General features: G+C 49.1%; 1 protein-coding gene across 1 annotated transcript in view; it reads left to right on the top strand.

The window, feature by feature from the left end:
- Positions 1-23,156, top strand: part of LOC146870009 (uncharacterized) — a 145,734-nt gene that overhangs the window by 111,357 nt on the left and 11,221 nt on the right. Inside the window, exon 3 of the mRNA XM_085640894.1 lies at positions 6,113-6,250. Coding sequence (XP_085497020.1) covers positions 6,113-6,250 — 138 coding nt within the window. The remainder of the gene's footprint in view (positions 1-6,112; positions 6,251-23,156) is intronic.

Here is a 23,156-nt window from a genome sequence, read left to right as displayed (position 1 = left end):
TGCGAAGAGCCAGAAAGGAGGAAGAAACCACAGAGCTCACCTGGGAGTGAAGGGTTAATTGTGAATTGAGCTTGATGCCCAGGGTTTTAACCGAGGTGGAGGGAACAGGTGGGGCACCAAGGGAAGGGGGCCAGAAAATGGGGGACCAGGGGCTGGATGAACCACCCGTCAACACCAGCTCGGTCTTATCTGGGTTGAGCTTAAGATGGTTGTGGTTCATCCAGTCTCGGATGTGAATCATGATAGTTTGAAAGTTGGAGACAGAGTCGGGGGAAGAGGAGAGGTTGAACACAAGCTGGAGGTCATCCGCATAATTAAATACGGTGACCTCCATTTGTTGCAATGAAAAGATAAGGGGGGAGATGTAAAGATTGAATAAGAGGGGGGAAAGGGAGGAGCCTTGGGGAACCCCGCACTGAACGTCACGGAAGTCTGCAGTGAAATCACCCAGGCGGACAGCCTGGGTGCGATCCCTCAGGAAGGAGGATAACCAGACCAACGCGGTACCCCCGATCCCCGCCGCCCTGACACGGGAAAGTAAGATGGAGTGGTCCACCGTGTCAAAGGCGGCCGAGAGGTCGAGGAGAACCAGGGCCTGAGGTTGGTTGGTATCCATTCCCTCCCTGAGGTTATCAAGGACTGAGAGCACTACCGACTCCGTGGAGTGTGCGGGGCGAAACCCGGCCTGGCGGGGGGCAAGAGCCCCGTTCTTCTCCACGAAAGAACTCAGGGCGTAGGTGACGTGACGCTCGAGTACTTTCGCCAAGAAAGGTAGGAGAGAGATGGGGCGGAAATTGGCTGGAATAGATGGATCGGCACCAGGCTTCTTCAGGATAGGGACTATTACAGCAGATTTAAGTGAGTTGGGTACCACACCCTGGGATAAGGAGCTGTTGAGAAGGTGAAGGGGGGGATCTGGGCAGTTAGAGAAGATATGACGGAGGATATGAGCCGGGCAGGGGTCTAGCGGGGACCCTGATTTAACAAGTGGGATTATGGCATTTATTGATTCCCTAGTTAGAGGTGGGAGGGTGGTGAGATGGTCCTTGGGAGGGGGACACTGAGGGTCCACAAAGGCAGGGGAAAGAGGGGGAATATTGGTTTTAATGGTTTCGATTTTTTGAATGAAAAAATTATTTAGGGAGTGACAGAGTTCCAAAGAAGGGGTGGGTTTGAGAGAGGTTCTGTCCGAGTACGCTAGATTGTGAACAATCGAGAAGATTTCCTTCGATTTGCTTTCGGCTGCGAGGATTTTGGAGGAAAAGTAGATGGTTTTTGCCTCAAGGATGTTTTTCTTATATAGGGTCAGGATGTTTATAAACTCTAAGCGTAAGGAGGGGCAATAATTTTTCCTCCAAGCCCGCTCCGCACGCCGCACCGCCAGTTTAGTGGCTTTAAGGTCTTGATTAAACCACTGGTTGGCGTCCTTCTCTCGTTTGGTTGAGACCCGCTTCAGAGGAGCAATGGTGTCACGGCCTACAGAGAGCCATTGGTCAATGGCCGTGACCTGGGAACAGGTAGATAGGTCTTGGAGGAGGGGAGCGGAAGAAGTGAGTATGGAGGATAGACTGTTAGGGTCTACTCGGCCCCATGCTCGAACCCAGGTGTTTTTGGGGAGCGGGGGCTTGATCGGGGGGTGAATGGGAAGAGAAAAGGAAATCAGGTGATGATCGGACCAGGTGCAGGGTAAGATTGAAAGGGATTCAACGGGACAATTGGAGGACCAGATCTGGTCGAGAGTGTGACCTTTGACATGGGTGGGAGAGTGAATGTGGGAAGTAAAGTTAAAGGAGGAAAGGGTAACTGAGAACTCCTTGGAAGATGGGCATTCGGCTTGGTCAGAAGGCCAAAAATTAAAATCACCCAAAAGTAAAATGGAAGAGTTGTTGACTGTGATAGTAGCCAGAACTTCCAAGAAATCCGGAAGGAACAATAAGGGAGATTGGGGGGGACGATAGATGAGAATACAGGTAAGAGGGGGCGTGATGGAGGTGGTACGAATGGCTAAAAATTCCGTAGTAGCGATATCAGGAAGGGACAGGGGCTGAAAGGGGAGGTCGGTTCGAGCGATGACCGCCACCCCACCCATAGCCAGTCCTGGATCAATTACGGGAGGGCAAGGAAGGATGTTAGTCAATGGGCCTAATGTCTCGTCATTTGTCCTAGCCAGGTAGTCAATAGTAGAACTTAGAGTTCCTAGTGTATCATTTACTGATGGATCAAATGCTAGACTCGCCCCTCCATGATTGCTAGTCGATATCGACCCCAATGGTTCAATGGCGTCAACCTGGATTGCCCGTTTGTTCCCTTCTGTCCCAACGTCTCTAGGACTAGTAAGTGTTGAAGAGGTGGCCACAGTATTGGGCGATGCTATGTTCGTGTTCGCCAAGATAATTCCATCTCCGAGTCAATCGCATGCGTTTAAATCAGATAGCACCCCAAACCTATTTTCTTGGCTAATATTCCAGTTGCTAATAGATTCACTCCTACCCCCTTTATTCAAAGACGGAGTCCACCCTGGTCTCAATGGTACTCTATGTGTATCTCTATTTCTCTTATGGTAAAAGTACTTTAGAGTTAGCGGGATGATAACTCCTTGTCTTTGCTGCGGGGGTTTTATGTTGGCCAAAACATTTGGGAGGACTTCGGAATTTGAAAAATTAAGGACCACACAATCTCCTTTGAATTTCTTGGGGTGGTGCCCTAGCCATTGGACCCTTCTAGCCATGATAATTTCCCCTGCTAGTTTCTGCTCACCACAAGGGGACATCCTCATGTTGTTCACCAACCAATGTAAAGATTTGCTGATCAAAGAGGATGTGGTTTCTGATGTATCAGCAATCAAAGTAGGGACATTGGCAAGAACCAATGATAGGGGTTCAGCCTCGGTAATACATTGAAATTGGTCACTTGCCAGTGTTCGACCTTTGTGGTTATCTATAAATGCCTTCTGGGGGGTTTTATTAATTCCAGATTGCTGGATTGGGGCATTAGCTTTCTCATTTACTGCGATGCTTTCTCCTCCATTTGGGGGCGCCCCATTTACAATGCGTACATTTGGGGATAGTGGAATTAGTCTAGTGGCTTCGTCCACTGGTCTATTTATTATAGCGTTCATCCTGGCTACCTCTGCCATTAAATGATCAATTTTGGCTACCAATGGAGCTATGAGATTTTCTATTTTGGTATCAATCATGGCTACTATCTTCGCAGAGAGCTCAACCTCAGGAATTTTGTTAGAAAGTGACCCTTGTACATCTTCTTTATTAGCACTTTTCTTCTCAGTGGTTGCCCTTTTCCTTCCTAGACGAGTCCCATTGCTTTTAAACTGGGATTTTCTGCACGCTCTAACTAGCTTACTTCTCAAGGGAAGAGCGGGAGACTGTGGGTCAACCCCTTCCCCAACCTCCACTATATCTAAGACAAGATCTATTGGCGAATTGGGGGCTAGGGGTGCGCAGGAGTCAAAAATATCACTGTCTAAAATCACTAAATCAGTGGACTTGCTACTATTAGCCTGAGAAGGAGAGTCCAAGGGTAAACCAGACAAAGGAATTGACGGAGGGGAATTAGGAGAACATGTTAGCCCCAAAGATGCCCTCCTATCATTGTTGATTTTGCTAACAATCTGTACCAGATAGTTGTCCATCGTATTTGTCGTAGAGGGATTCCTTTGCTTAGACATTATTTCCATTTACAATGGTGCTGGCTGGAAATCAAGCTGGTGATAGTAACCCAAAGGAGCTAATGATTTCAACAACAATACCTTTGGTAAGTCAATCCCAGGGAGGGTAACACGTAGGCACAAACGTCAATAATGTGGCCCAGCCCGGCCTCTTCCGGCCCCGGACGGCCACAGACGGCCCGCCCTTTGCCCGGGCTTAGCCCGCGCGCGGTCCCGCGACGCGGGGGGCAGGTTCAATTGAATAGCGCCTCCGGGCGCACAAACAGCTCCGTTTCCGGTTTTGCCACGCTGGGGACCCTGGGTATTGTAGTCCCCTCTGGCGCTCCTCCCCACACAGCGGTCGCGATGGTGTGCGACGGCGGGAGAGAGGCGCGGGACACAGCAGAGAAGCAGGACCCTCCACGGAACGCCGAGGACACAGGTAGGCGGCACCCTTCAGCAGCAAGGATCGGCGTTCTTGACAGTCAGGTACTCTCCCTTTCAAACTGAAGAAGTGCAGGTGCTCATTTAAAGCACTGTCCTGCACCATTATCTTTGAATGGCGCTCTTGCCCCGAGCTACTACCTACCATCCAGGAAAAAACCCCTGCTGCTGAGATGTTGAGATACATTCATTACAATAACGTGGACCGAAATCCTTCCACCTTAACTGCAAGGAAATTGCCAACACTTCAGTGCAGTTTTATGTTATTTGACGTTCTTTCAACAAGACAATCTGCTTTTGAGCGCCTCAATAACATTGTTTTTGTTCCTAGCTCTAATCTACCAGCAGGTGGTTCTGGTTTCAGTACTCTATGGGAGAAACAGGCTAGAAAAAACAGTGGAAGAGAAGTTGAAGGACATTTTGTTTGTAATAATTTATTTTTGGGATATAAATTATGGGAAAATTATATTGGAGTTGCAAAATGATGATATGGTGTCTGTGTCCGCCATTTTGCCTGTCTGAGATCTGTTTTCATTATCAATATTGATATGCGTGAGGGAGTTTCAATGTCTTTCTGGATAAAATGAACATAGTCTGTAACTTTGAGAGATTTTTAGAGAGGTGTGCTGCGTATAAGAAGCATCTCGAGGGAGAGGTGGAATTGACAAAACAAAAGAGAGGAGACAGTGAGAGGTTAAAAAATAACTTGAAGGGACAGAGAGTGGAATGGCGAATACTATCGAACGAGAGAGAGATAATTTACCACAAGGGGGAGAAGAGACGAGGTATTACGTGCCCAGAGTTGCTTCTTTGGTGTGGCTTCTGTTGGCAGAAGTCCTTTCTTTGTCAAATGCAGGAAATCACCAGACTGTGCATTACCTCACCTCTGCGACGAGGACCACGGGAATGCAGCTTTTGTCCGATATATATATCGGGGCGTGAATCCCCCAACATCACCTACTCGTTCTTACTGTGGCAGAGGGGCAGAGCCCGCAGCAGGTCAGATATAGGCGGACTAGGCGACGGCGTAAGCTAGCATCTGGCAAGATCTGGGTGGCGGTGCATAGATTTACAATATTGCATTGTGACCTGACTCACTCGGGCCCTAGCTAGAACGACAATAGTACGTGAGCTTTTCCTATTGTGATTGATTGATTGACGTGACGATAATGGTGGTTGCTTGTTTGCTTCGCCCACCGGCTCGAGCGCGCCATATATAAAACCGCAAAATAAATTAATAACACGCAGACCAGTGTCTAGCTCTGACATGCCAGGGGTGGTGAACAACACAGCAGAATTAGGGTGCCCTGCCTTGTAGAGGGGTTCAATGCATGTGTGCCACTTCATTCGTTCATCTGTTTATTTAATAACTCATTCGTTCATTAAACCATTCACGTAGCGTTTTCCATTAAGTTATTCATAAATGTTTGCCAATGTATTAATTAATTCGTTCATGACTGAGAACCATGACTTATGAATTTGCTGTTAAATGTCACAAGATGCACAATTACCACTGGTAATTGTGCATCTTGTTTTACCACATGTGTGCTGTCCTAATCCCCATTGGGCATTGAGGGTCTGATTAGCTGTAGATGGTCTATAAGCCTGTATCAAATAGTCATTGAAATTACGACTGTGTTTGACCACCTAAATGGGGTCAGGAAACTTCATTTTGCCCCTGTGGACAGAACGAACCAATGCTTTAATCACCCTCTGAGCTGGAAACCCCCAGTGTTAGCATTAGGCTTCAGGAGAGTTCATGTACCTGATGCAGGTCACAAAATGTACATGAGGTCAGTGAGTCACTGCATTTGTCAGAGAGATCATTTTGTTAATTGCAGTTTGTAAGTAAAAATCCTAACATACAACAGTGAGCTATGAACTGTCATCTAAGAGCTGCATGCAAACTGCAAGGTAAAAATTGTAGCGTTATGTTTTTTTCCCCCAGTCTTTGTTTGATTACCCTAATCTTTCAAAAATAATTTGTTATATTTTTATTTTCAGCACCTGGTAAAGCCTGACAAGTTGCAACTGGAACCTTTACCTAATTTTTGGGCAATTTTTGGACAAAGAACAAGTGGCCCCAACCTCCTTTGCTGCTCTTTCATCCCAGCTACGACCCAGCAAACACCAGTGTTAAAGGTAAGGAAACTGATGATATTTTTATTTAGTTTGGAGTTAGGGCTATGTTTGTGGTCACTCTACATGGTGGTTGGGGTGGGTGCACATTCTGTACATTGTACCCTCCCTCAGTGGATGGAATTTACTAATACTGAGCCTTAGCCCTGTGGTTTGGGCAATAACGGTTGTGAAAGACACTATCTATTCCTTGCCTTCTTCAAGGCCCTCAAACAGTGTCTGTTTCAGTGCCTTCAGCAACCACTATGGCACACAGAGGCAGCGAGCAGCGGTAAGGCTGTATTTTTAGCAGTCCTGTTGCGCAAAGGGGAGCTGTTGGAGTCGGAGATATATTGCGAAAATGCACAAGATAGATGTATTTATACTGAAATTTGATATTATTGCACCAAATCTTATACGTTGTACTGTGACTATTGACAGGCTTCTTTCATATTGGTAAGGACAACATCGACATTATGAATACGGTAGAACAATTAATTACACGGTCATTCCATGCACGGCAACTAGAAGAGAAACTACAGATAAAGAGATTAGGACCTGATCGGCCAGACCTACAACTACAACAAGTTACCCAGGACAGAGGAAAATCTTACACACGTACATTCTCAAACACCTGGTACACAAAAGCTGAATGGCTTACAGGGTGTCCGTCAAGAAACAAACTGTTCTGCTTCCCCTGCTTGCTGTTTAATGGTGATTTTCCTTGGACAAGAGAAGGAGTGATAGACTTGAAGCATCTGTCTGAAAAAATCAAGAAGCATGCACAAGAAAGCATATGGAAAACGTGACAAGACTTGGAATGTTGGGAGACACACCGATTGAGCAGCACATAAACAGTGCATACCGCCAAACAATACAGAAACACAATGAAACAGTTGATAGGAATAGGCACATACTATCAAAAATAATTGATTGCATTCGTTTCTGTGGTGCTTTCGAACTGGCATTGCGAGGCCATGATGAATCAGAAGATTCCACAAATCCAGGAATATTCAAAGGCCTTGTGGATTTAATAGCAAGCATAGACAAAGAAATGGAAGTACATTTAGCAACTGCTACAGTGTTTAAGGGCACCTCTAAAACTATACAAAATGAACTCCTTGAGTGTATGCTCGAAATTCTGAGAAGCCATATTGTCCAAGAGTTGCAAAACACAGACTTTGTGGCTATTCAGGCTGATGACACCACTGATGCCACACAAACACAGTCCGTATTAGTCTTTCGGTACCTGGACAATGACAATAATGTTGTGGAGAGGTTCTATGGTTTCACTCATTTAAGAGACTCAACTGCAGAAACCATTACTGCAGCTATACTGCGTCAACTGAACTTCATTTTTCCAGAGGTGCACCAAAAAAAACAACTTATTGCACAAAGCTATGATGGTGCGTCCGTAATGAGTGGAAGCCTTGGTGGAGTACAGAAAAGAATTAGAGATGTGTACCCTTATGCTCATTACGTGCACTGTTACGCCCACCAACTTAATCTTATTATGCAGCAGGCAGTATCAAAGATCTCTGAGACACGAATTTTCTTTCTGGACGTAGGAGGCATGGCAGCATTCTTCTCACGTTCCCCAAAAAGAATGGAAGTACTTCAGGAGATTGTGGACAAAAGGGTTCCAAGGGGATCCTCAACTCGTTGGAACTTTAACATACGTACAGTCCAACTAATATATCAATATAGGAAGGACCTTGTGAAATGTTTTCATAATATAGAAGTCAATGAAACCTTTGATTTCAAAACTCAAAGTGAAGCCCGTGGCTTTGCTAGAACACTAGAAGATAGAGAGTTTCAGTTCTTTCTGTTTTTATTTCAAGACATAATGTCAGCTGTCGAAAATTTATACAATCAGTTACAAGCACGAGAGATCGATACTGTCTCTGTGAAAAGAAATACCGCTATGTTTGTCGAGCGCATAAGCATAGTGAGAAATTAGGTTGACAATTTAGACAGCAAACTGCCAGAGGCTTTAATTTTTGGAAACCACAGGAAAAACATCACCACTCTGGTCCGAAATGCAAAGGAGATATGTGACATTGTAATTGTGCATGCACAAGAACGTTTTGCTTTCACAAAACATTTGGTGAGTGCCACATTATTGGAAAGTCAAAACTTTGCAAAATATGGTGAATCCTTCCCTCAGCATGCTCTGCATGAGGCTGTGGAAGCTTATCCCATGCTCAACCAAGAGGACCTCAAAAGTGAGCTGACTGTACTGTACTCAATGCCTGTGTACCGAAATGCCAGAGATGCCAGGGCTTTGCTGACTTTAATTCATAAACTTAATATGGAAAAGACATTTACAGAGACAGTGACTTTACTTAAAATTGTCATAACCACTCCTATGACAACAGCAGAGGCAGAACGATCTTTTTCCGCCTTAAAGAGGATTAAGACATTCCTAAGAAACACCATGCTTCAGGAAAGACTGAATGCTTTGGCAATGCTCTCTATAGAGAGCAAGTTAGTTCAAAATATCTCTGATTTTAACGTTCAAGTAATTGAAAAGTTTGCTGCTCTTAAAGACAGACGTGCTGAGTTTAGATACAAAAAGTAAACATATGTATGTTCAATGTTACTAGTTTTCGACCACCTGTTTAGTTGTTTGTTAAATAAAAAACACCTGTGAGGTACTCAGAAATGCATTATATCTCAAAGTCTGTTATGAAGCTCTGTGGTTATACTGAATAAGCAGCTAACTATGTTATATGACATGATCTCTTTATTACTGTAATAACTGCACTTTCTTCATTGCTTTATTAACCTTTCTGCTTTCTCAAATTTGCTTGCAAATGCACCATTTTTCCACTCTTTTTTCAAAATTTTCTCGGGGGGAGAACCCCCCCGAACCCGCCTTAGGTTGTTCGGGGTCGCTCGCTACGCTCGCTCGCTATGCTGAAGTACGCCAAACATTTTACGCCTCACCACTTTCAAATGTCACCGTCCGCCACTGGGTCCAACTGGGACGGCTCGCGAGCCAGACCAACTGGGACAGCTCTAAAAGAGAAAAAAAAGCGGGAGGCGTTGTTGGCATTGCTTGTATTCCCTCGTGTTGAGAGTTGAACCTCGACTCTTCTACCATGAAGCAATACCGCAAAAGAGTCATGCGGGAGGAACAACGCGCCGATAGGTGTGCGCCTGCATCGGACGCTGTGCGCACAGCACCAATGGGAAACCGCTAAAAATGGCATTGAAGCACGAGGGACACAAGGCGAAAAGACGCCTACAATACTGTTATAAGGCGTTTGACAAGTGTTCAATGAAACTAAGAAAGGACTAAGACGTCAAATTGATCCCTAAATTATAGTAATCTGAAAACAGAAGTAGGGCAAGGATACCCGTTAGTGGAAACACGGTGCTTTACTTATAGCGCTATTTGGAATTTGAAAGGGGCGTCTGTCCTTATTGTGTTATCTAATCAGTCTGCTTTTTGTTTCCATGATGTGCCCCGGGACGCGTTGCAGATCCATTAGAAGCAGTTTCAACACACATCGAAACGCTCATGCTTCGCTAGTAGAAGCGGATAGAACTGAAAAAAAAACCTTTTACTAAGGTGCCAGAGACGGAAGGAAATATATGCTTGCAAAGCCGTAGGATCCCTATTCTTTTAAGTTTTTCATACCAGTGCCTGTGTAGAATCTGCTGTTTGATGCCTCGTTTACATGCATCACAAAGTAGTGATCCACTAAGGGACTACGGCGGGAAAGTGTGAAGCTTGAACTAACTTGGGTTATCGTCGGGCGAGGAACAGAGACCCTTTACAATTCCTTTTGTACATCATGTACCAACTCCAGCACACGTTTGGGTTCAGCGGGTGAGTCAGTTTACTTAAATGATATGTCGTTATAGGTAAACAGTTGGATACGGAAAGGTGTTCTTCCTTTCTTTGAAATCTTGTTATGTTTAGGGTGCAGGAGTGTCGGATTCAGGCACTAAATAAATGGATTGTGTTTTTATTTTATTTTTTTAAATATGCTGATCTTTTTAAAGAGCAACATGGAGACAGCCTGCTGTCTGCCCTGCCCCTTTCAAAATTTGACCCGCCCCCAGCTGTTTATGTTCTGGATCTTACGATCAAATGCCTGGAATATGTTTGTTTTCCGTAAGATTGGTTTCATGGACAAGTGTACGGCTTCCTACTTTTGAAGGTGCTGTTGACTAAAGGCACTAGAGAACAATCAAAAGCTTTTTACGTTTTCTTTTATTACTGTTATTCAATATTTCATGTACTTCATATGCATATGTATGCATATATATGTGTATATATATATATATGCGTATGCATTTCTAAATATGTATGTTTATATGGGTATATATACATACATCTAGGAACATAAATATATTCATCCGCATATTTATATTAATACAAATAGTAATGCAGCCATAAATATACATAGAAACATATGCATATTAAGGACATGAAAGTATGAAAAACACTAATAAAAAGCAACACTAAAAAAACAAAATAAATGAAAACAGCATTGCTTAGACTTTAATAAAGACGAGACCTGTTGCATTTTTAATGCATGTTGTAAAGTCGGCATCTCTGGCCGAAACACCACATCCTGTCCGAAGGCAGTAAATGCACAAAAAAACACACACGAAACTGTGGAGCAAAAAAAAGGGAAATCACCAAATCTATAAACCCTTATGGAGACAGTGGCCCTACTGAGTGCACTAGTAAACCTAGAGACTTTGTGCGTCACTAAATGACAAGGACACACAAGGGCTGGGCAGATGGGCGGCACGATCGCCCATCTCTCCATCCCTCCCCGGCCAGACGTTACATGTCGCTCCTCAAGGGGGAGGAAGTGGCAGACACGAGATCAGAGACCCCAGTCCAACAGACACTGAGGTGATGTATGGGGCGGGGGGATGGGGGCTAGCACTGTTTGCTTACCACGCATACATTTAGCAGATGCTGATGAGCGAAGTGTAAAACACTAATGAAATCAGGCCAAACAAGCAATATCTGTAGGATGACATTACCTCCACGCCCCGGTCCCGTCCGCTCCTTAATGATGGGACAGAGCCCATCTTCCAGTGCATCCGCTGCAGTGTGCGTGGAGCAAGAACCAAACAAAGCCCCACCCACCCCAGCCTGAGTACATTACAACCCACTACCGTAAGGAATCGTAAAATTCATCTCTTGTCTCAGTCAGGCATCTAAAAGCTGTGACTGTTCGCAAGTTGAGCTTAAATTAAGCCATGAATTCACCCTGGAAGGGGGTGGTTGAGGAAGAGCTTCGGGTCCGGAGGCGGGGTTTTTAGGCAGCGGTTGCCACCCGCTCCTAAGCTTTTCTTTTGCAAATCGTTGTTATCAAATATGCCAGCTCCATCGGAGCAAAACATGGTCACAAGGGCTGCGAGAAATGAGAGTCAAAAACTGGAACTCTACTGTCCTGAGTGAGGCTCGTCACTATTCAGAGGGCCCCCTGGCGGACGGCAGACGCATAGGCAGAGGGTCGCAGGCTACAGACAGTTAAGCGGTCTGTGTTACCTAAGCCACCATTTGTATCCTCAATAGAAAAGCACGGGCCCCTCCTCAGCAGGGCGTGTCCGCTCCTGGGTGTACATGTACTCACTGGGCTTGTCTGATAGCACTCCGTGACCCCCATAAGAAGTCTGAGTGCTTTAGCGTTACTCTTACGTCTCAAAGGTGAATGAGCGAGCACAGCTTGTCCAGTTCTGGTTTTTGCAGCTGCCCGAGGCCCCCGCAGGGTGCCACTAAAGAGGGCAGCCCTCTAGTGCCACAGGGGCTCCCCACACCCCCCTTATGGTCGGGGATCCTGGGAGGAGTCCCCCCCCCGCCTTGTGCAGCGCGCAAGGTGGCGTCACTTCCGGTGCGCGAGGACTGGGGGAGGTCTATATAGGCCTCCCCCACCATCCAGACGTTCTCTTTCGCGCACCGGACATGCCGTCTACCACTACTGTGCCACTACCTTGTTGCTGTGTGGCACGCTGCGAGATGAGCAGAGGCAGGCTGTTTCGGTCTGGTTGTGTGAGGTGAGCAGTCTTGGCGTTATCGGTTCTTGCGTCTTTTAATTGGTGTTGTGGCCTCTGCTCTTCTGCGTGTAAGATTTTGACCGCCGGTAGGAACTCTTTGAGGGTCAAGCTCGCTGTGCCAAACCAGTGCGTGGAGGAATTGGTAGACACTGCAGTTGGTGCAACCAACTTTGCGGGCAGAGGTGCAGCGTTAATGAGGGTTGCGGTGGCGAGTGGAGCATTGGAGTCACCAATTGCGTAGAGGGACCGGCGCTCACTGAACCCCAGGCTTCCCACTATAATATATGGGTTTTGGGGTTGTAGTGGTACCAATGAGGGAGGCGAGACAGTATTCTTGTGCTTCCGAACGTTTATTCGTACATGTGCAAAGGTTACGGCCCACGAGGAGCAGCGGGAGTAGAAACCGCCGGCTCGCGTCCTCGCGCTCTTCTCCCCCTGCCTACCCGCCCCCCGACGTCACAGCCATCCTCGACACCGGATTGGCCAGTGACGTCAGGCGGCGTGCAAGCTAGAAACAGGACTGCGGTTAAACTGACAACTGGTACGTTACTTCACGTACAACATCTCCCTTTCTTAACAAAATAGAGAACTATACATAACAATCATCTCATAACAAAGTCTTCAAACCTTTTTGGTGCCCTGATATGCCTTGTAGGTCTACGGGGAGTGATTTGCAGACTGGCCCCCCCGCTGCGGTTGCCCGTACCACCTTGGCTTGCACTCATCACGTTATGACTGTCGTTCCTCACTGACATGGGGCTGCTGTCGCTATGGCATTCAGCATCCCTTAGGCCGTGGCACGCACTCACATCTTCCTCAGTGGTCCCCTCATTGTCTTCTTGCACCTGCCACTCGTACATACTATCATCGATCTCATTCTCATGCACCTGGCTGCCTCTCATGATGATTTCCTCTTGACCTGCCTTGAGCCTGACAATGTCGTCCTTGCTCCGCCATCCCCCTCCTTCCAAACAGACAGCTCCCTTAGTCACTCCTTGCACACGTGCAGGGGTTTGGAAAACAGACTCTCCCTTCAACACTTTGGTTGGTTTCTTCACCAACACCCAATCCCCTTGCGCTACCTCTTTGACTTTGGCTCTATTCACCACATCAGCGTACCGCTTGTTGCTTTCCTGTTTGGCCACAATTCTTTCTTTGACCCTCAGCCTCTCATCGGATACATCTTCAGATTCCTCCCTCATGTCATACCACCTATCAAGTTTGGGAGTAAGCTCACTCATACACCTCCTCCCTCTCATCAGGTAGAATGGAGTGTGCCCCGTGACAGCATTGGGCGTGTTGTGAAATGTGTGTACCTTGTCCGCCAGAAATGCTTTTACATCCAAGTTGGAGGCAAGTGCCTGTTGCACACCCTCCTTCAGGAACCTATTCATCCGCTCGACCTGCCCATTGCTCTTAGGGCTGTAGAGCGGGGTTTTCTCCTGCTTGATCCCCAATCTGGACAGGAAGTCCTTCATCTGCCTGGAGACCAGCTGCGTGCCGTTGTCGGACATCAAAATCTTCGGCTGTCCTTCACTAGCGAAGATCCTCTTCAGCTCCTTGATCACTCGTTCAGTGGTAACCTCCCTGACGAACTTGTAGTGGATCCATTTGGAAAAGTAATCCGTGAGGACAATGAGATGTCTGCAATCGTCAGGCAGCAGGGTAAACGGACCCGCGAAGTCAATGGCGACCTTGATCCATGGACCGGCAGGAATGTCCACCAGCTGCAGCGTACTTTTCGCCGTCTTCCAGTGCTTGTCGGCCCTCAAGCATGGCCCGCATCGGTCGATAAAACTGCTGACATCGCCGCACATCCCTGGCCACCAGTAGTACTGTTTGAGTAGGTTCCTTGTGGCGGTAGCGCCCGGGTGACCTTTGTGAGCTAACCGGATTAGCTTCTCTCTCAACCCTTCCGGCGGCACAAACAGCTCATGCCTTTTCACGAAGCCGCCCTCGATGGAGAGTTCGGGACTAACCTGCTGGAAGCTCCTGAGCGCACCGTTCAACTTCCGGATCGGGGGCCAGCGAGCCATTATATGTTCCATCACCCTACGCATGGTCATGTCGTTCTCTTGGGCCGCCATCCATTCCTCCTCCGAAATGGATCCTTCGCAGATGGCCGTAGCGTCCACCAGCGCCACTACGCACTCCGTGTCATCCATGGATCCGTCCCCCTCGGCGCTGACCGGCAAGCGCGACAAGCAATCCGCCCTGCAATTGAGGCCGCCCTTGATGTGTCTAATGGTGAAATGATACTCCTGCAGCCTGGACATCAGCCGCAAAAGCCTTGAGCTGGCCTTCCCGTTGCCGCGGCCTTCGCCGTCCATCATGTAGATTAAAGGCTTGTGGTCCGTGACCAGTTCGAACTCCATGCCCCACAAATAGTTCCTCAGTTTCTCCACGGCCCATACGCATGCAAGCGTCTCCCTCTCAATGGTGCTGTAATGCTTCTCAGCGTCACTCAGTGACCGGGAAATGAAAGCGACCGTGTTCTCCGTCTTCCCATGGAACTGGCAAAACACCGCACCGATACCCTTGGCGCTTGCGTCGACTGTGATCACATTCTGGAATGCCCTGTTGTATGGCTGTAGCACGGGAGCAGCCACGATGGCCTGCTTGACGGCATCAAAAGCAGCTTGTTGGGCATGCGCCCACGTGAATTTTTCATTCTTCCTCAGTAGCTTCCTTAGGGGCTCCACGATGGTCGCATATCCCTGCATGAATTTGGAGTAGTATTCGCTGAGCCCCAGGAACGATCGTAGGGCGTCTTTGTCTCCGGGACACGGGGCATCACGTATGGCCCTCACCAAGTCATCTTTAGGCGCAATGCCCTCCGCGGTCAGCACGTGTCCCAAGTAGTCGATCCTGCCCTCCATGAACTTGCACTTGTCCTTGGAGACTGTCATCCCTTTGTCGCGCAGTACCCCCAGCACTTCTCCCAGCAGCTCCAGGTGCTCCTCTTCACCCGCCGTGTGGACTAGAATGTCGTCCTGGAAGGCTTCAACCCCCTTCATGTCGCCGAAGAGCAAATCCATCAACCTTTGGAAGACACCGGAAGCTGAGGCGAGGCCGAACGGAAGGCGGACGTACCTGTAGGCTCCGAACGGGGTAACAAAGGTGGTAAGTGCCTTGGACTCCTCCGTGAGGCACACCTGGTGGTATGCGGACTTCAGATCTATCAAGGTGAAAAATCGCGACCCAGATGTAGAAGACAGGATCTCTTGGATGTTGGGTAGAGGGTGGCAGTTCACCAGAATGTTTCTGTTCAAAGATCGCAGGTCCACACATAGCCGAATGTCCCCTGTCCTCTTCTTCTTGGACACCACGATTGCGTACACCCACTCTGATGCGCCTGCTTCCTCTATCACTCCCTCCGACTTCAACCTATCTAGAACAGCCTTTAGCTCCCCCCTGACAGAGAGGGGAACTGACCTGACCTTGTGTTTTATCGGCACGGCATCCTCCTTCAGTCGTATAGCGTGCACGAATCCTCTCACACGCCCTACTTTATTTTCAAACACAGACTCAAATTTGCCGATGACCTCAGCTAAACCCTCAGGTAAATCATCCGGCTGCACGTAGCCGACCCAATCATCCCTCAGGACTATGGGATCGTCCGCCCCCGGGACTAGCATCACCCCCAGCTTGGCCAGATCCTTCCACCCCACCAGGCTCCTCCCTTTCTCAGCCACATAGATCTTCGTTTTTACTGTTCGCCCCCTGAAGGTGAGGAAGTCCCAGAAGTACCCCATCATCTCTATGTCTTTCTCCCCAAAAGCCTTCGGGTTCACATCCGTCTCATGCAATTTCACACCTTGCCACTTCAACTCATACGTGGTGTCAGAAATCAGGGTAATGGGGGAACCAGAATCGGCCGTAAATGGCAGCTCAACTGCACCAATCAGAACGGAGCCAATAGGCCCCTTCACTCTCCCATCTTCAGCATCAATGGACAATACAATGTCCGCATCAGTATCAGCATCGCAGTCGCTCACCGAGCTCACTTTCATGCTCCCACCAGGTCTCCTGGCTTTGCATACTGCCGCGAAGTGGCCCACTTTCCTGCACTTAGAACAATTTTTGGACAGCGCTGGGCATGTCCTGCTATCCGCCAGGTGATCCCTTGACCCACATCTAAAACAAGCGAGTGGCTTCCTGCCCCCCCCTTTCTCGCTCGCCACCCTGTCTGGGGTTCTGGATGCACCTCTATGTTTGTCCTGCACAAAGAACACATTAGAAGCCTGGCTCGTGCTCGCAAGTTCTTTCGTGGACACCATGGAACGTTCAACGGCCTTCGCAATGGCCACCACATCCTTCAGCGACGGATTCCTGCAAGAAAGCAACCGTTCCTGCACCTTTTTGGAATGGCAGTAGAACACCACCTGGTCCTTGAGGTAAGTATCAGTCATCTCCCCGAATTCACAGTCTTGTGCCAACACACGTAGACAGGCAATATACTCCTCGATAGTCTCACCTTCCTCCTGCTTCCGCAAAGCGAATTTATGGCGCCCCACCATGATATTACCCTCCTCAGAGTATTGTAGTTCGAGCCGCTTAACCGCCTCCTGGTACACGTCTAGAGGGGCAAGGGCCCCCGGAGGGTCCGTATAGACGGGCAAGCTGTCAAAAACCTCCTGGCCTGCTTTCCCCAACAGTCCGAACAGAAGCGACTTCTTGCGTGCAGCGCTATATCCCTCGCCATCAATGGAGACGATGTAATTCTCAAATGCGCGCAGCCACCCCTTCCACTTCATACATGGCTTACCGGGAGAGTCCAGAAAGAGGGGCGGCACACATATGTTGATGGGTTGCGCCATCGCAGGCAAGCGGGCACACGTGGGACCACGGAGCAGCTCCTGGATAGTCCTCACCAAGCTCGGAAGGGCACTCCGGTCGCAAGGAGGCAGGAGCCTGACGCAGCAGCAAGCAACGCAGCCTCGGTGGATATGGAGCGACAGGGATCAGCAGAGACAGCGCCCCCTCCACCGCAGCTCACCGGTGCAGATCACGAGGTCGTCGGGGCAGAGCAGCACCTCAATACAGCAGGCAGCACCAAGCAGCATACCAAGTTTCCCCCGCAGGTTCACGCGTGCAGGAGGCAAAACCAGGCAGCAGTAATCACCAGCAAGGAGTCTGGAGCACAGGAGCAGCGAGGGAAGATCAGCGTGCAGATTCAGCACATGGGGACATCAGGCAGCACATAAATCACTCGCGGGCCGTAACGTTCGTTTTAACCCTCGTCGCCATTTGTAGTGGTACCAATGAGGGAGGCGAGACAGTATTCTTGTGCTTCCGAACGTTTATTCGTACATGTGCAAAGGTTACGGCCCACGAGGAGCAGCGGGAGTAGAAACCGCCGGCTCGCGTCCTCGCGCTCTTCTCCCCCTGCCTACCCGCCCCCCGACGTCACAGCCATCCTCGACACCGTATTGGCCAGTGACGTCAGGCGGCGTGCAAGCTAGAAACAGGACTGCGGTTAAACTGACAACTGGTACGTTACTTCACGTACAACAGGGGTCAATGAGGGGAACTCTCGAAGGGTTTTCTTTGCCCGTTTGCCATTGAGGGTGCCATGAAATCTTAGTTTAGTGCGGGTTGCATAATTGGCGGCTGGGTATAGAGGCCGACTCTGGGAGGCTCACGGACACAAAGTTGTGGGACCGGCCCCTCGCAGGGTGAGGAGGATGGTGAAAATAATTGGTAAAGAAAGTTTCTAAAGAGCACTAACACCTATGGCTCGTCCGGGAACATACTCTGGGTGCAGTGAGATATTTAGGCCACCGGGCGGCACTGTCCCTCGGTTTTACGGTTTATCCGTACAAGCCATAGTTTTTTTTTTCATGACCATTTAATGGGTTTTCTCCTGCAATTTCATTACTGGTACTGTATAGACGAATTGAACATTCTCGGTGTAATGTCTTGTTTGAGTGGGCAGTCTGGGAGAGGTTCTGCGTGGTTATCATGCACGTTGACATGTTTCTCTGGACGGATTATTTTGAACATCTCATTTTCCAGCTCGTCATAGATAAGGGCCCTAGTGGAATCGTAGGTGTCAGGTTAGTCGTGGTGAGTTTATTAATGCTCGTAACCTCTTCCCTTTGGCGCCGGTGTTCCGGCCTCCAGCCTGGCCGTTCTTAAGCGGTGTGGAAAAATTGAGCAGCACGGTCATTGGCCCTCAGTCCTGCTGGGGAGAGGTGCCCCACTATTGTGTCGGGAGTCTATGTTTGTTAAATTCAGGGCACGGTGGGCAAGTTGCCCGTAGTACTATTTAGTGGGGGTTTTGGGCTGTCTCGCTGTGCCCGGGCCCCTAGAAAGGGGAGTGTCAGGTATGGTCCCTACACCTCCACACGGTGCAGATGGTACCGAGTGCCTGAGGAGAGGCTGGGAGGTGACTGCTGGCTGCCATGTGCATGTATCTGAAGGTCACAAAAGGGGGCATAAGTTTGAGCATGGTCCGTCTGGTTAGTTGTCTGGCCAGTGTGGGCAGAGTGAGAGTTTGATTGCATGGTTGCTATTTGGATTGTTCATACCGTTTGGCCACCACGAGGAGGGAACGGTAAATTATGCCATATCGGAAGTGGGGGAGACTGAGCTCACCTGATGCTTTAGGGCGCAGTTTGGGGTTCGATAGTCCCCCAGTCTATGGGTATTCGTGTCTTCCCCCAAATGCCCCTTTGCAATCCCTTTTTGTACGCTCGGTGACTTAATTAGGCCGATGGCTGTTGAGTGAAAATGAAATGAAAATGAAAATAGATTTATTGAGCGCGATTGCTGCCCGGGGGCGTCCAAGCGCTAAGTTGTGCTGAGGCGGAGAGACCAGGAACGGAGGAATTAAGACACGAAGGATTTAGCGAACAGTAGTGTCTTCAAGTTTTTCCGGAATGAAAGCAGATTTGGATTCGATCGGAGTGAGAGGGGAAGGGCGTTCCAGAGTTTGGCAGTGTTTAGAGAGAACAGCCTGCCACCCGACCTGACCCTCTTCACTCTGGGAACAACAGCAAGAAAGGCTTCCATCGACCTAAGGTTCCTGTTTGGGTGATAGGGGGTTACAAGGTCGTTGTTAATGGGTGGGCCTGTTTTCCAAAAGGCGTGATGTGCCATGCATAACGCCTTGAATGCTACTCTCTGCCTCACTGGCAGCCAGTGGAGACTCTTCAGAGCAGGTCTGGCTGACTGGGATCGTGGAATCTGTAGCAGGGTGCGAGCTGCACAGTTTTGCACGATCTGTAATTTCCGGAGGGTCATTTCAGGAGCCCCAACATACAGGGCATTATTCGAGTCCAGACGAGACTGAATGAGGCCTTGTACCGCCACCTTTCTAGCTTCTAACGGTAGAAGTGGAAGGATCTTTCTGAGAATTCTTAGTAGGCCAAAGCATGTGGCGGACAGCTTCGTGGCCTGGGTGGTAAACGAGAGTTTGTTATCCAGCCACACTCCTAGGCTCTTCACACTTTCCTTGGGGGTGGGGGGGGGACCCAGAGTACAGGGCCATAGAGAGGTGAAAGGTACTGGGGGGGTTGGGCCTAGGAGCATTAGCTCCGTCTTGTCCCCATTCAGTTTTAGGGAGGAGGAGGTCATCCATCCCTTGACATCCTCTAAGCATTTTAGCAGATCTGCCGGGCATTGCCTGTTGTTGCTAGCGGCCAATGAGACCACTAGTTGAGTGTCGTCGGCGTATGACACAATTTTGATGCCATACGGTTCGACGACACCCGCCAGCGGCCTCATGTATACGTTGAACAGCACAGGGCTCAGGGAAGAGCCCTGTGGTACTCCGCAGCTGAGGGTTTTCCTGGAGGACATTGTCTCGCCATCAAAGATCCGAAAGGATCTCTCCGACAGGAAAGACTCAAACCACCTTAGTGCGTCGCCAGATACTCCGATGTCATGGAGACGGTTCAGCAAGGTGTTATGGCTGACCGTATCGAATGCGGCACTTAGATCAAGGAGGATCACTGCCACTGATCCCCCCTGATCCAGTACCCTTCGAGATTCTTCTGTGACTGCTAGCAAGGCGGTTTCAGTACCGTGCTTTGGTCTAAAGCCTGTCTGCGATGTGTGTAGCAGAGAATGGTTCTCCAGGAACTGAACGAGTTGGGCGTTTACAAACTTCTCCAGGACCTTGCTGACCCAAGGGAGAAGTGAGATGGGGCGATAGCTGGCGTTATCATCGGGATCTAGGCTAGGTTTTTTTAGCAGCGCCCGCACCATGGCTTGCTTCCATGTCGTAGGGACTACGCATGCAGAGATGGACGAGTTGAGAAGTTCCAGCATTATTGGCAAGGTGGTTTTAGATGCCTGCAGCAGGACATCTGGGGGGGCAGGGTCACATGGGGAGCCTGATTTAACTTGGCGTGCCACCTTATCTAAGGTGTCGAGATCCAGAAGAGGGAAGTGCTCAAGGGAGGGCTGCTCGGGATGAAGGTGCGATCTAGGAAGAGGTGAGGCAGTCGCGTCCCGGTTTGTAGCTACTGATGGGAATGTAGAGTAGATTTTTACAACTTTGTCATGAAAAAAGTTAGCAAGCTCATTACATTGGTCCTGGGTTTTATTGGGCGGGGTTGCTGTATTGGGGCTGGTGCATAGCTTTATTATACTAAAGATTTCCTTCGGCTTAGATTTAGCTTCAGGAATTTTATCTGAGTAGTAGGTTGCTTGGGCGAGCCTGATTCCTGTTTTATAGGTTTTAATCGCCTCTTTATAGGCGGCCTTTTTGTCCGGAAGGAAATCTAGTCGCCAGGCTCTCTCTTGTTGCCTGCAACGGCGTTTTAGTTCCCTCAGGGATTCGGAGAACCAGGGTGCAGATTTGTGTATTTTCTTTGAGGAAGATCTGCGAAGAGGGAGGATCGGGTCCAATGAATTTGTAATCCAGTCTACAAAATTACTATTTGCCACATTAGGGTCTGGGCAGGGTAGTGGACGAGTAGCGTCCAGAATGTGTACCCAGGCATCCACAGGGAGCTTTTTCCAATTTCTTCTGGTCGTGGATTGGGGTGGTAACTGGGGGACTTTTTGTGTGGTCCAAGTAAACGGGACCAGAAAGTGGTCCGACCATGGGATGGGAATAGGTAAATCGACCGTCAGACCCGGGCAGTTGCTGAATATGGGGTCCAGCAAATTGCCCTTTTCGTGAGTTGGAGCTGACACCAGCTGGGACATTTGAAGAGCTCCAAGGTCCTCTGTTATTTCCTTAGCGAATTGGTCTGAGGGGGAGTTAAAGTGGAAGTTAAGGTCCCCTAAAACCGTGTGGTTGGCCGCAGCCATAGTTCTTTCTGCTATAATCTCTGGAAGAGATCTGTGGAACATTTTAGGTTGTTCTGGGGGGCGATAAATCAGGGTGCCGGAAAAAGAGCTATTAGCATTCATCTCGATGCAGAAAGCCATGCTCGGGAATGGTTTCTGTTGAGGTGCGGCATTGGTACTGGGTCTTCAATACGATCGCCAGACCTCCCCCTCTCCCTTCCGATCTGTCTAGCCGGACAATATGATACCCTGTAGGTAGAGCTGATACTACGTCTGGCTCGGAGTGCGCCTTAAGCCATGTCTCCGTCAGGAAAAGGACGTCTGGTTTTTGTTCCTCTAGCAACATAGCAATCTGCGTGCTATGTTTGGGTAGGGAGCGGCAATTTAGGGCAAACATGCGGTATGTTTGTGCCAAAATAGACTTATAGGGATGGCGGAAGGAATATTTACAGAATGGGCATTGAGTAGGAAGCTCTGTAGGGGCGTAGATATGGGTACAGTGAGCACCGACTCCACTGCCTATGCTACGAAGGGCCGCCGAGGAATAGGTCTTGACCAGAAGAGTGTGGGGATCAGGGTTTATGGCCCCTGGCCCCGTCTGGTCGCGGACGGGCGCAGACGGGCTTGCCTTAGGCGCGCCTTCGGCGCGCAATCGTCGCGCCCGCTGCGCTCGTCCGCTGCGCTTCCGGTGGGGGCTCATGCTTTGTGGCGGAGGAGGGGAGGGGTTAAAGGGGGCGTGGCTTCGCTAGTGGGCGTGTCCTGACAACAGGCCAATCACGTCGCGGCAGCTGGTAAGACCATGTCCACGTCAGCAAGCAATCAGCTGAGTGGCGAGGGATCAACAGAATCGGCGATTTTAAAACAATTCACAATAGTTATTAGAAATAAGTAAAATTAGCTGTTTGTCCCTGCTCCCGGCTGTGCCTCAGGAGCTAAAGCTAGCAAAACGCTGCGCTCGTAGTCAGCGCGCGTTTTGTGTGAAAGGGGGCGTGGCTTCGCTAGTGGGCGTGTCCTGACAACAGGCCAATCACGTCGCGGCAGCTGGTAAGACCTTGTCCACGTCAGCAAGCAATCAGCTGAGTGGCGAGGGATCAACAGAATCGGCGATTTTAAAACAATTCACAATAGTTATTAGAAATAAGTAAAATTAGCTGTTTGTCCCTGCTCCCGGCTGTGCCTCAGGAGCTAAAGCTAGCAAAACGCTGCGCTCGTAGTCAGCGCGCGTTTTGTGTGAAAGGGGGCGTGGCTTCGCTAGTGGGCGTGTCCTGACAACAGGCCAATCACGTCGCGGCAGCTGGTAAGACCTTGTCCACGTCAGCAAGCAATCAGCTGAGTGGCGAGGGATCAACAGAATCGGCGATTTTAAAACAATTCACAATAGTTATTAGAAATAAGTAAAATTAGCTGTTTGTCCCTGCTCCCGGCTGTGCCTCAGGAGCTAAAGCTAGCAAAACGCTGCGCTCGTAGTCAGCGCGCGTTTTGTGTGAAAGGGGGCGTGGCTTCGCTAGTGGGCGTGTCCTGACAACAGGCCAATCACGTCGCGGCAGCTGGTAAGACCTTGTCCACGTCAGCAAGCAATCAGCTGAGTGGCGAGGGATCAACAGAATCGGCGATTTTAAAACAATTCACAATAGTTATTAGAAATAAGTAAAAT

The sequence above is a fragment of the Triturus cristatus genome, chromosome 1_1 (assembly GCF_964204655.1).
Source record: "Triturus cristatus chromosome 1_1, aTriCri1.1, whole genome shotgun sequence".
NCBI classification, from domain to species: Eukaryota; Metazoa; Chordata; class Amphibia; order Caudata; family Salamandridae; genus Triturus; species Triturus cristatus.
This window is presented reverse-complemented; position numbering and strand designations above follow the sequence as displayed.